This window comes from Xenopus laevis, chromosome 2S (genome assembly GCF_017654675.1).
Source record: "Xenopus laevis strain J_2021 chromosome 2S, Xenopus_laevis_v10.1, whole genome shotgun sequence".
Lineage (NCBI taxonomy): Eukaryota > Metazoa > Chordata > Amphibia > Anura > Pipidae > Xenopus > Xenopus laevis.
This window is the reverse complement of record NC_054374.1, coordinates 54,124,485-54,138,909: the sequence shown is the minus strand read 5'-3', so window position 1 is coordinate 54,138,909 and position 14,425 is coordinate 54,124,485. Positions and strand designations below refer to the sequence as shown.

General features: G+C 39.0%; 1 protein-coding gene across 1 annotated transcript; it reads right to left on the bottom strand.

The window, feature by feature from the left end:
• Nucleotides 1–1,172: 1,172 nt before the first annotated feature.
• Nucleotides 1,173–5,790, bottom strand: slc16a1.S (solute carrier family 16 member 1 S homeolog; the record flags this gene model as incomplete). The annotated part of the gene is given in 4 exon segments (NM_001086927.1): nt 1,173–2,198; nt 3,561–4,421; nt 5,058–5,201; nt 5,536–5,790. Coding segments are annotated over 4 exon segments (1,473 nt in total). The 3' UTR covers nt 1,173–1,947.
• Nucleotides 5,791–14,425: the final 8,635 nt, after the last annotated feature.

Sequence of the window (14,425 nt, the reverse complement as noted above, 5' to 3'; positions counted from 1 at the left end):
GGTGTCAATTATGGCTCTTATTTAAGAATGGAAGGCAGCAAATGTTGTGCATGCTGGTTATAGTCCTTTTCACTCTGAAAATCTGAATAAATGGGTTGCTCAAGACATTGTTCAGAAGAACCGCGCACTTTGATTAAAAAGATGATTGGAGAGGGGAAAACATATAAAGACGTGCAGAAAATGATAACCTGCTCAGATAAAATGATCTCCAGTGCTTTAAAAAACATCAACCAAAACCTGAAAGACATGGAAGAAAACAGAAAATACCATTCAAATGGATAGAATAGCCAAAGGAAGATAAAAGAAGGTATAAGGTTACCTGTGTGTACTGTTACAATTAGGAGACACCTTTGTGAAGCAAACCTATAATTTTGACTTCAGAGGGCCAAAGCTTCAGACTGAAAAAATGGCAGCCAGGATAAGTTATATTAATACTTTATTTGAAAACAAGTTACAGTACATCACATTAGTTCTCCATTTGGCCTTCCACAGACTTGGACAACATCCCTTTTGGTACCAGTGCCCTTTTCTTTTTTTAATAACATGACCTTTAGTGGGGAGGATTTTAGAATGGTTGGGTAATATTTACGCTCTGCCAAGTACTAGCTTCATAGCACAATCTGCCATCACTCCATATCTTGTTTAGCTATACTACTGGCAAATCAGCTCCAAAAAGCTGGTGAGCTTCACTCTCAAATAAGCATTAACAGAACTATATTTGTGCATCAGGAGACCTACTACTCTTTTTACATGGTAAAAAGCTGCACTTTTACTTTAAAAGAAACCTTGTTAAAAGTAGTGTCAAATAAACAGAAAATGAAACATTTAAGCGAGTGTACTATATCTTGTTAGATAAGATTTCATAGCTACTGTTGTTAGGAGCTGCCCCATTGCATACAAAAGCCACGACAAGTCATAACAGAAAGCAGTTTCACATCTACAGAAAGCACAAGGTGAAGATGAAAAATGTTATCTATAAAACCTATGCCCTCAAATTATCTAATTAAAAGGAATGATGGGGGGGATGCACAAATTAAAGGTTTAGAAGCCTGCCAACTTACCTCTGGTACAAACAGGAGACACTGGTTAATTTAGGGTATACAAACAAGACACTTTCTGTTACAGTAAACAGCCTTATATAGTGATGTTTATGAGATTAGGGGGCAGCGTTCTTTTTTTTTTTTTTTAAAAAATTGTTCTTTTTAATCCCAGGATTTTATAGAAGTATTTTAATCTCAGACACACCCATATTATTGAAAGCAAACGATTTAAAAACCTATGTACAAGAAAATGTGCATACAGCATATATACACTAAAAGTAAATTATGCCCTGAGCGTTTGTGTTTAGCTCAAAGTTAACAATCCATTAAGATAGAATTAGTAACAAAAAAACAGTATACACTCAAACTCTGGCCTTTTACTGGCCCCCCTATATTGCACATACACTTTGAAATGGCAAGTACAAACAAAAGGCACTCAAACAAAAAAAAAAAAACAGGCAAGAAAATGCATGATTAGAAGCAATGCATGACATTATGCTTCTAGAAGGGGTTTGGGGTGCTGCTAGAAATATTAAGCAGTTAAATTTAATACTGAAGTACACCCCTGGAACCACATGTTCATAAGGTTGCTAAAACAATCAATGCATTGAAGGTTTATGTACTGTAGCAGCACCTCATTCTTACTTTTTGTTGCTTTTCATTTACCAACTTGTCCAAACATCACAGAATAAAATCAGTGGAAAATGGTCACTGCTAAGATTAAAACAGTTCCAGAAGTTTCAGTAAATTAAAAAAAAAAAAAATGAAACACAAATTTCTAGCTGAAAAATTCAATGTATAAAAACAGTCAGTTAAAAAATAAAATCCTAAAATAAAAATGGGACTACCTCAATCACCTGTTTAATATATTCACTCAGTACTATATTTAAGCCAAATGGAAAAATTCTCATATGTGACTTTCATCTTCTTTTAAAACTTCATCGGAATTTTGAGGAAGGAGAGAAAGTTCATTGACTTTGTTCTCAGTTGTCCCTGTATTTGCTTCCTGTGACTTTTTCTCCTCTGCTTTTTGTTCCTTTGCCAGGAGTCTATAGTGGATTGTCATCCCAATAAAGAGATAGATTGAAGCAGCAATTAGAACTATTCCACAAGCTTGATAGGTGTACTTGTAGTCTCCATACAGATCATTTAACCTTCCTGTAATGTGAAAGAGGTAAAATTCAGGATTTAAACATATTTGCAATACATTTTCCAAAGTAGGACTAAGGGGCAGATTTATCAGGTGTGGAATTGAAAATTCGAAATTAAAATTTTCTTGTTTTTTTTTAGTCAAAACTGTCAAATTCCACTAAGGAGTTATTCAAATTCGATTCGACTTCTTTTAAAAGATTCAAATTCGATTTTCAAGATCTAGCACACTCTGACACTTTAAGAACTCACCTAAAACATGCCAAATTGCAAGTCAATGGGAGAGGTCCAGGGATCAATTTTGAGTTATTGAGTTATTTGCAACCTCAAATCGAGTTTTTAAAATTCAATATGAGTTTTTAGGTCGATTACATTCATCAAATTCGATTTTTTTTAAATAAATTTCTGTTGGTTGACGGTCTAATTTATTGGAGTTTTCAAAAACTCACATGAATTCGAAATTTGACCTTTGTTAAATGTGCCTAAAGTGTCACAAATTTTACATTAACTTTTATATGCATAACGAAGAATAGCATTAAAGTCACTCAGGCTGCTGTTATGCCCTGGCAAGTTATAAACTTTTTTGTGATAGTCATTTAAGGTAAATAAAATTTCATTAAATACGTTTGCCCTTTGAGGTCAGGAAGGTGCTCCCTGGACATGCAGAAGCACAAAATATGTTTTTCCTTACAGGAACTGAAAGTAAAGATTTTTAGTATTTAGAGCCTCATCCAAAGCCAAATTGATACATAGGCAGGCAAAGGGCCCCTGCCTACGGTGGAAGATTTTTAAGGTAAAAAATATCTAATCTCCACAACCACCACCTACAGTGAAACTGGACTGTAGTAATAAATTACCAGAACTTTATCCTGGACTCGTTTTTGATAGCATAGAGAAAAACAAGTTGATGTTTTTATAGATATGGTTTCTAACAAAACCTGGGGCCTGCAAAAACAAGTGGACTGTATTTGAGATCATGTAATGCATAATTGTGCACAGGTGGACTTCTAATGGCTTTCTAGTTGTGCAAGAGCTTATTGAAGGGTGTCTAAACAATGAAGACTTGTGGGGGGAAAAAACAACTTACCTTTAAACAATTTAGAGTATTATGTAGTTTTGTTTATACATTAAAAATATGAATTATAATTTGTTGATAAGAGACTCAACTCCTAAAGATCTGAGGTGGTGCCCAAAATGATTAAGTAAAACTAAAGCACATAACAGCTTAATATATTTTTTACATAGAATACTTAAATAGGATCCATTAGACCGTCCTCCAAATTTATATAGCATGAATTGTTGTAGGGAAGAATGACACACAGTTTAAAGGTTGGTATTAAAAACTAGAAAGGAAGATAATCAATTTCTTACCTAACAGAGGTGGTCCCAGAAGCACTGGACAGCATTCTACAATTGTCACTAATCCAACGGCACTAGAGAATCTTTGAGCTCCAACCAAGTCCATTAGTGTTTCAAAGAGGACAGAGCTAAGCCAACCAAAAGCAAATCCAAAGAAACTAGCATAGATACAAAAGCCAACATAAGATGTTGAAAGGGGAACCAGAAGGTGGCATATTCCATTGTACAAAACCGCAACAGCAAAGAAATATTGAATTTTAGGTCTCACCCATTTGGTGTTTGCCACAATTCCCATGGAAGGTCTAGCAACCATGTCAACAATTGCAAGAATTGAAAGCAGAAATGCAGCAGACTCAGGTGAAATTTGTTTGCTCTTTGCATAGTTGCTAAGAAAGACTAAAGGAGCAAACAGTCCAAAAAACATAATCATGTGCCCAGATAGATACAGAAGGAATCCGCGATGAGTGAAGAGAGATAGGTCTAAGAACTTATTTATGGTCTGGAACACTGTTGGCTTAGTTTTTGCCTTGCCCTCTATAAGGTCTTTATTGGCATCCCCATCTTCCTTAGAAATGCACTTTCCAGTCTCTTCCAACACCTCTTTAGTAACTTTCTTCTTTGTATCTTCAGGCTTTGGTCCTATGGGACGCATCAAAGACCCAGCAACACAGCAATTCAGCAGAAGACCACCCAGAATTAAGAAACTTCCTCTCCACCCGAAAATGCTGTAGAAGTATTGATTTAGAGGAGCTAAAGTGGACAGAAATACAGGACTCCCTGCCATAGCCAATCCATTTGCTATGGGTCTTTTCTTAAAGAAATATTTACCAATCATTGTCAAAGCTGGGTTTAAGTTGAACGCAAGTCCAAAACCTAAGAGGAATGAAAAAAAAAGAGTGAAAAACAAGACAAGAAAAGAATATTCTCCTGTGTTACATACAATATGATCAGTTCTTCTTGAATCATCATAAGTTCACTAAAAAGAATTTAAACTAGCCCAATAGGATTGCTTTGCTACCAATATTGATTCATGCATCTTAGTTAGGATCCAGGACAAGGTAATGATTTATTATTACATATTTTTTTTCTTTAATTAGGATTATTTGTTAAAACCGATGCTATGGTAAATGGCCTCCCCGAAATTCAGAGCTTTCTGGATAACTTTTTTGGATAAACTATTCTATATCTGTATTGCCATGTTGCACTAAAAAAAATTTCTTTCTGGATTTCCCTTAGCATTGCAGATTATCTATGGTATCTTAATAGTTAATATTGGTTGTTCTTGCTACTACTGAGCTGCACAGCCTGTGCATGAATTTACCCCTATTACAAGGCCACATTGCTGTTGTCTTTTGTAGGGCAGTTAACATGCATGAACAGCCAAAGAAAAACAAGTTTGCTCACTAGTAGCAAAATAAGCATACCTTGCTTAGCACTTCAACTACTTTTGTTTATCCCTGCATAAAGGGAGCACAAAATATGTATGCAATTTGGGGGGGGGGAACTTACCTCCAACAACACCAATACAAAGGTACAGCTCAGCAACAGTGTTACAAAATGAAGCAGCAATTAAGCCTGTCCCAGCAAGACAACCACCAGCAATCATAACAGGACGACTTCCATACTTGTTCACCAAGACACTGCTTATTGGACCTAAGAGTGATTAAAGTAGTTATATAGTAATGTGTAAAAAAACATGTCCATCCAGCTTATTCTAAAAAACATGTTATCACATTTAATTAAGACCATGGAGCATTCAAAAGAATGAAAAAGTATTTTTGCATATTTTTCTAAAGAAAGCCACATGAAATTCAGTGCAGTAATAAACCAATACCTTGTGCTAAATTTGAGTCTCCTTTTTTTGCCAACCAACCATACTTCAGACCTTCTTATAACCGCACAACAATAGCATTTTTCAAAAAAGTTTACTATACCAATTAGTTCATTTTTTGGTACATGAAAAAGAAATTAAAAAAAAAAAACTTACCACCAGCATACATTACAGCCAGCATTATAGAAGAAATCCAGGACACCTCGCTACTTGTCGCTCCAAAGATTGCTTCTATGTCTTTGAAAAATACTGTAATTGATTTGGGGAAGGCATAGGAGAATCCAATCGATATAAAGGCTGCTAAAACTACTACCCAGCCCCAGCCCCCTTCCGGGGGAGTGTATCCCACTGGGCCTCCAACAGCAGGTGCCATTCTTTGGAAAGTTGGAGGTTTTTTGAGAATGAAATATCTGCAGGAAAAAAAAAAGCTTAAATAAAAGCTAGTTTTTGGAGTTTTTTTTTTTTTTCACAGGCTATGATTGGATATCTGTGTGTATTGTTAGCCTATAGGTAGCTCTGTTTGGCAACATGTCACAATACCTGGAACCTAATATAAAGTATCTGCTTTGAGAGCAGGGAGCAACATCCATGTTGCTCCTCAGCCACTGGCTAAAGGCCAAGCAAGGCTGTAATTTAGATTGAATCCACTTATCTTAGTTTCTGCTATATGGTTTCTAGATCACATTTCCGTAAAAATAAAAATAGTTATCTTCCACCTGCATGCGCTGCTTGCCTATTCCTCAACAAGGAATAATGGGCTGTGTTCATTTTTGCTTTCCACCAGGTGAAACACAGAACACACAAGGCTAATTATTGTGATCCACCACAGAAAGAAACTCCTGTGTTTAAGAGGAGCTTAAAAGGAACTGCCACATCTGTTACTGCAGATTGTGTGATCTTATTAAGAATGATCTTGAAAAATACTGAAAATATGATTTATATAAATCAAAAATAAAGGTTTATTTACAGTCCTGTTAATGGTAGATCACTCCCTAATACTCCAAATGTTGAAGATACTCTTATGCCTGAATAACTAAGACTAGAGGAACTAGGAAAAAAGGAGGCATACAAATAGTACACTTCTCTATTCATAAAAGGCAAAAAGGCCTCTGCCAACTTCTATTGAACCTGCCATCCTCCTGAACAATATTTTAAAAATATAGATACCATAAAAATTACAAATGGTCTTCAGTAAAAACAGGGATAGGTGTGATCTGGTTCACAATTTCCTCAGACACTTCTGAGCAGTGCAGGGGACAGTTTTCAACAAAACTAATTAGGTCTTGATACCGGACACTACATCTGTATATAAAGTAGCTGTATGTGTCTAATGCGCCTTAGGTCATGAAGGCTTCCTCTAGTCAGAACAGTAGGCTGCATCAGCAATTCACACAGAGGAAGGACATATGAGCAAATTTTAAAGGGATACTGTCATGAGAAAAAATTTTTTTTTTCAAAATGAATCATTTAATAGTGCTGCTCTGGCAGAATGCTGCACTGTAATCCATTTCTCAAAAAAGCAAACACATTTTTTTTTATAGTCAATTTTAAAATCTGACATGGGGCTAGACATTTTGTCAATTTCCCAGCTGCCCCCAGTCATGTGACTTGTGCCTGCACTTTAGGAGAGAAATGCTTTCTGGCAGGCTGCTGTTTTTTTTTTTTTAGTAACTTAGTTTTTATTTGCTTCACACAGGTGATACAACATATAACATTTGTAACACTTCCAGTCAATCAATAGTAGAGGAATAACACATACAAAGACAGACACATCTTTATGATCATATAGCAAAAAAGACAAAGGTAACATGTGTAACCCTAAGCTTCTCCTGACTGAGGGGCAGGTGGAGGGTGGGGACCCTGTGGGGTGGAATTGGCCAAGCCACTCAATATCCATATGTCCCAAGTCTTCGTGAACCGATCCATTGTATCATTGATGTGGGCTATACCCAATTCAAAAGTACGATTTGCGTTCACCCTGCTAAGCACCTCAGTGAGACCCGGTGGAGTGGTGCTCTTCCATTTAGACGAAATCGCCAGACGGGTGGCCGTCAAGATCTGATTGACTAAAGCCTGCCCACATCTACGTAACCTGGGCAAAGGTTTGCCTAAAAGCAAGGTGACTGGGTCCATTGCAATGGGTCGCTTCAGCAACTGGCCTAACAGATTCGCTACCTCAGCCCAAAGCGGTTGAATTAATGGGCAATCCCAAAAAGTATGCAGCATGGTCCCATGGGAACCACAATTCCTCCAGCAAAGAGGTGAGGATTGTTGAAACAACTTGTGCAATCGTACAGGCGTATAATACCAGCATGTCAATACTTTATATATCTGTTCCTTTTGGCGAGCACAGACAACCACCCGTTTCGCATTGTCCCATATCAGAGGCCAATCATCAGCAGGTATCGGTTGTGGAAGAGCTTGGTCCCACTTAGCCATATAATTATGTCTGGGTTGTGAACCATCTGGGGAGATTACCAGCAAATTGTAAATTTTGGAGATGAGGCCTCTCTGGGGTAGACCATTAGCTGCAAGCAATTCAAAAGGCGTGGGTGAGTTGAGGCTGCTGTTTTTTATTCTCAATGTAACTGAATGTGTCTCAGTGGGACATGGGTTTTTACTATTGAGTGCTGTTCTTAGATCTACCAGGCAGCTGTTATCTTGTGTTAGGGAATCTTATTTAAAATATTCAAAGAATACAATGATAACAAATCAAATTACAACACAAGATATTTACAATTCAAATCAAATATCAAACATTAAATTTCAACAATAAGAAAAATGAATACCATCCCACATTCTTTTGTTTATATCAGTAAACGCAATTTCTTTGGTTTTGATATATACAATGTCCTGACAGATTGCATTTGTAACATTTGCTACTGACAGATGGAGTTGACTGGTGGTCATTCGGCATATCATTTGCCACAGATGGTACCTCAATACTGCAATTATTATGTACAATGTGAACCTGTCTTTCCCTGCCGCCCTGTTTTCCTCCTCCACTACATACGAAAACTCAGAAAACTCAAGACTTTTTAACACAGTCAGATCCAAACACCTCACCACACTTTCCCTTAAAGAGGTGTTGATGATGTTGGGCATTCTATGAGAAAGTTCTGCTGTGTCTCCTCCAACCCACACCCCCATGGGCATTATCTATCAACAATACTGAGATATTTGAGATTAAATCTCACAAAGAGTTTGCATTGTAGGGACAGCCAAGAAATGCCCCAGAACTTTATGGGTAACCTTTTACTTGTGAGGAAGCAAATACTTTCCTCTAGTATTTTCTCTGGGCAGTCTTTGACACAAATAGATGAAATAAAATGAAGATCCAGCACTTTCCAATAAATGATTTTTCTGTGAAGGGACTGCATGTCTCCTGCACTAATATTCAATTTCTTAAAGATTTTAACAGCTTGCCGTAGATAAGATGGGGTGCAGCCTCCTCTTATCCGGACCTCTTTCACCCTGCCACTGAGTAGCCAATCTCTAATAAAAGGCGATGCCCAGTCTCTAACACTGATTTCCCACAGAGACTCTCTCCTCTGCACCACCCCTCCAAAGTTAAACTTCAGAAAGATGGTGCTGAAGAAAACCACTGGACATGGCATGTCCAAGCCTCCCCTTTTCTTCTGCAGGAAAGTGATCCCCCTTTTTACCGGATTGAGCCTATTCCCCCAAAGCATTTGGAAGAACAAGCTCTGGATCCGGGCATAGAGAGATTCTGGCAACAAAAAGACATAAGAAACAAAGAGAAAAAGAGGAACTAGGAAAGTCTTGATAATGTCAATCCTTTCTCTATAGGTCAGCTTCCATGATTTCCACCGCTGAACTTTTGCTAGACCAGCATTCAGTTTGTCTTCCCAATTTGCCTTAGCGAGGTCTCCCTTACCAAATTTAATGCCCAGAATTCTAACTAAACCTGGGGCCACTGGGAATTTCTCAAGCCTAAAGCTTGGTTCACCGTCTAGAGTCCAAAAAGCTTCTGACTTTTCCTGGTTGATCTGAGACCCTGAGGCCTCAGAGTAACTTCCGATGCACTCCAAAAGCTTTCCCTCCTCCTCAGGTTTTGATATTACCAGAGTGACATCGTCTGCGTAGGCTATGGACTTAAAGGATCGACCCAACAGAAACGAAACACCCCCAAGCCCACAATCCTGCAGTCTCCTCAAGAATGGGTCTAACGAGAAAACATACAGAAGTGGACTCAGAGGACATCCCTGCCTCACGCCAGCTCTCACCAAAAGAAGCTCTTTGCCCCGCTGTACAAAATTCTAAGCCATCTAATGAATTCATCCGGAATGCAATATCTTTGCAAAGCAGCCCATAGATACTCGTGATTGACTTTATCAAAGGCTTTCGCTTGGTCTAAAGAGATAAAGTATTTGCCCCACTGCCAAGCCTTGCACCTCTCCAATGCTTCCCTGAGAGAAACAACAGCACCAAAAATGTCCCTTCCCTCCAGTGAACAGAACTGAGAACTAGAAAGAAGAGACCCAGCCACCTCACCCAGCCTTTGCGAGAGAATCCTAGCCAGAATCTTCCTATCACAATTGAGAAGGGCAATCGGCCTCCAATTCTCAATGTGCCTCGAATCCTTCCCCTTTGATATCAGAACCAGAGAGGAGGACTGCATAGATGTAGGAAGGTGCCCCTTTGCCAGACAGTCATTAAAGACTTCAGTAAGAACCGGAACCAAATCTTCCTTAAACGTGCTGTAAAACTCTGCAGTAAAACCATCTGGCCCAGGGGCCCTCCTTTTCTGTTGTTTCTCAATCGCTTGCAGTACTTCCTCCTCTGTTATCCTGGACACCAAAGGGGAAAAGTCCAAATTGTCAGCGTTTGAAACTGGGGTTGCCTCCAGGAAAGCTTGAATCTTACCCTTATCCAAAACTCTTTCTTTGTAAAGGTCAGTTGTAGTAGGACCACACAACCTCCAGGATACCCTCCCTAGAAACTTCCAATTCACCCTGAAGGTTGTAAAGGCCCCCAACCTGCTACCTCTTAACCATCTCCTTACAGTTCTGGTAAGGGTCCGGGGAACATGAAGTTCCATAGTCCCTCTCCAGAACAAGGTTGTACTGACACCGCCTCAACAAGTACTTAAGCCGGTTAACTTTTTCTCCCGCCTCCCCATACGAAATACAGATTTCAAGTTTCCTTCTTAGAGACCAGCTCTCTCTCTCTCTTTAGCCCTCCCTTTCTTAAAAGAGGCAGTTCTGAAAAAGGTCCGGAAAGTATCCTTAGCTGCATCCCACCAATCTACAACAGAATCATAAAACTCTATCTTAGATATTTGTATCCTCAAAAAGTCCCTAAAACCTGTCTTCACATCATCCTCTTCCAACCACTCTTTCCCTAGTCTCCAAAGCCCCTTACCAGAGCTTGAGCTTCCCACTGCACCATAGTGAAAGGATAAACCTAAATGGTCTGAAAATTCTACCACCACCTCCTTAAAATTGGAAAGTCTCATTTTTTTTTTTTAGCAAGAATTAAGTCAATCCTACTACCTCTGGGACCACATCTATAGGTGTACTGACCCTTCCTCCCACCAAATGTGGCCAAATCCACCAACCCTGCCTCTTCTATGAAGTTCTTAAAAAACAGGCACTCATATTTATTGATTGTCCCTGTTTTGTCCTTATCACATAACACCTGGTTGAAATCGCCAGCAAAAATGACTGGCATTGATGTGAATAGGAACTGTTTGACATCTAACAAGAGGGACTTCCCTTCTGCGATTGTATGAGGCCCATATATATTAATGAGCCGTAGCATCTGTATCTCAAATAAAACCTACCAAACAGGACATCAACTACTTTCTTTATTACAAAATGCTTGTTACCCTTGAACAGAACCCCAATACCCCCTGCTGGCTCTGTACCCATGGACCAGAAAGAAAGCCCTTCCCTCCATTCCCTTTTTGCCTCTCGAATATCCTGTAAGGATGAGAGCCTTGTCTCCTGGATAAAGATTATATCTGCATCACATTGCATAAAGTATTCATACGCCAAAAAACGGCACTTTCTACTTTTGATACTACAGGTGTTAACTGTAAGGAAATCAAGGGACAGCTCCATTTTTTCGTTTTTTTCCAGGACAACATGATGCACCCTGGGGCCCAGATTAAAACCCTTCACTGTTTCAATGGACTCCCCCTCATCTAAAGACTCCCACTTTAAGTCTAAAGATAAGTCATCCACATCTTTTTTACTCTTTTTTCTACTGGTATCTTGTACCTTGCTTTTTCTCTTTTCCCTTTCCTCCTCTATCCTATCCGGATCCTCTGTCTCTTCAACCATCTCATTTAACCCTTTAATGATGGTATCATATTCAATAGTCAGACTGCCACTGGCCACATTACAGTCTTTAGCTTCAGTCTCTCCAGATACAGGCTTAGCTGAAAGCACAGTCTCTATATCCACAATCCCTTTATCAGAGTAGGGAAAATCAGATTTAAACGTAGCAGGTTTCCCACGCAGTCACATCCTCCCCTAGAGGTATGTCCCCAACATCCCCTTCAGCTGCAAACAAGTCCTCACTCACCACCATGCTGGGCCCCAGCTTTGCATTGGGAGTCTTTGGATCATCACAGCCTTGTAGGGCACATTCAGCCACCCCGCGTGCAACAGCAACTGCAGCACTTTCTGCACCAGCAGCCATTTCCAGGTCACATGACTCCCTGTGACCACTCTCAGCCAGAATCGTTTCCCCTTCCAACTCCATAGCCTCCACAGTAGTGCCAAAGCTCCCCGTAGCTCCTCCTGTATCAGCACCTGGATCCGGTCGGCCATCACAGTTCTCCTCTGCATCACTGCTAGAGGAAGCACCACTTCCTTTGCTCAAGCGGCTTTTTGCTGCCTTAGACTTGTAGGTTCTCCTTGCTGCATGCTCCTCAGATACTGCCATGCTGGCTTCAGCTGCCCTTCTCCCATAACCCAACCGGATTCTCTGCCCACTTGCAGGGGCCACAGCTCCCTTCTTTCTCATCATGAGAAAAGGAGGGAAAAACAAGGTGGAAAAAAAAAAAAAAGGAGTCAAAAATCAATGAGGGGGATGTGGTAAAAAAAAAAAAAAAAGATAAAGGGGAAAATCTATAGAAAGTAACCCCCCAGACCCGCAAGGGCCTGGGGATAAGCACACTTCACAGACCTCACACAACCTCCGTCCTCACAGTATGAGGGAGGGGGTGATATCACTCCAACTTGCAGTAAAGAGTGATTGAAGTTTATCAGAGCAAAAGTCACATGACTTGGGGCAGCTGGGAAATTAACAATATGTCTAGCCCCATGTCAGATTTCAAAATTGAATATAAAAAAATCTGTTTGCTCTTTTGAGAAATGGATTTCAGTGCAGAATTCTTGCTGGAGCAGCACTATTAACTGATTTATTTTGAAAAAATTCCCATGACAGTATCCCTTTAAGTAATTTCCTGGTTACTTCTTTCCCATTATATCATGTACGGTTTAGGAATCTCCGGGGGGCAGTGTCCCCTTTATGATCTGGGGTTTAGGAGGAAAAGTGCACTTCAATAGACAGGCTTGGAATCCTCTCTTTGTGGGTGACTAGTGCACAATATGCATAGTATTACAGACTATGTGATGTGAAAATTCTAAGCTGAATATATTTACACAGGCAAAAAGAAGTATTGAAGAACAAAGTACAGCAAATCCAATAAACCGATCCTGACAAAAAAAAAAGTTATCAGTCAGCATCCCAGTTTCTTTAGTTTCACTGTGCAATAAAATGTTTTACAGACACAATCAACAGCACCGCAGAACAGAAAACAAAACAAACAAAAAAAAAAACCCCTACCAAAATAAGTTAATTTTGAAGAGTGGATTTACTCTCACACTGAAAGTATATTTAAATAAGAAGTTTTAAAAAAAAAAAGTAGCACAATTTATAAGGTTTCTACAATATCAGCAAGGAAGCAGAAATCGGCCAGTAGCTTTATCAAATTCTGTGCCCTGAAGTGCTGCAGAACAAAATATTACAGCGTTTAAAACCAATATTTCAATTTAATTGAAAGGGTACAGTAAAAGGTTTGTGTTACTGGCCATTTAAACGCACATTACTTTAGGCAATATTTCAATACTGAACCCAGGATTGCTTGCAGTACAGATAAAATGATCCAGCAGTTTTAGGTTAAATCACAGAACCAGTAGAGTTGGTGGAAGGGAATGTTGCAAATCTTAAAATAGTTTTTAGAATTTTGGGAAGGAGGAGGGCAGAGAAGAGAGAGAGAATAGTAACAAACAGTAGCTACCAAGTCACCTTGTTTATGTTAAAATGAATAAGGTTGTGCTGAACACACATTTTAAATTGTTTTAATTTAGCAATATCGCATTTATTTCTTTCAGTAAATATGGCACAAAAACTAGAAATATTTTTTTTCCAACTTCCCTGGTTCTTCCAAGCAACTGTGAGAGAAATAAAATTAAAAAAAAACATTTGTGTATTGACTTCCTCATCTAGCCATAGTAATTAATTTACTGGCAAGTATGGTACCCCCAACCGCTTGTGCAACTAATAATTGACCCAACCCATTCCACCTCACCGTGTCCCTGATCCCAGCTATCATTACAGCCAGCTTTCCCAGATCTACTCGGCCATGCCCCTTAAGTTGAACCTTTTTTTTCGTCACACTTAATACCAACCAATTAGCAATTGATTTGTAAAACAAGACAGGCATATCCTCTAATTTATGCAATATTTTGAGTGAAAGTATTCATAAACTAAATATTTTTAGTGGTAACAAGACAGTTCAATTACCAGAACTAATAACAGCAAAACATTATAGAGGAAACAGTGTCGAGAGACTGGCGAATTGCTAATGTGGTGCCTCTATTCAAAAAAGGATCCTGTTCTCAGCCTCAAAACTATAGGCCAGTTAGTCTGACGTCAGTGGTAGGAAAGCTTTTTTAAGGGTTAATAAAGGATACGATACTGGACTTTATAGCAAATCATAATACTATGAGTGTGTGCCAGCATGGTTTTATGCATAATAGATTTTGCCAACTTAATTTCTTTTTATGAG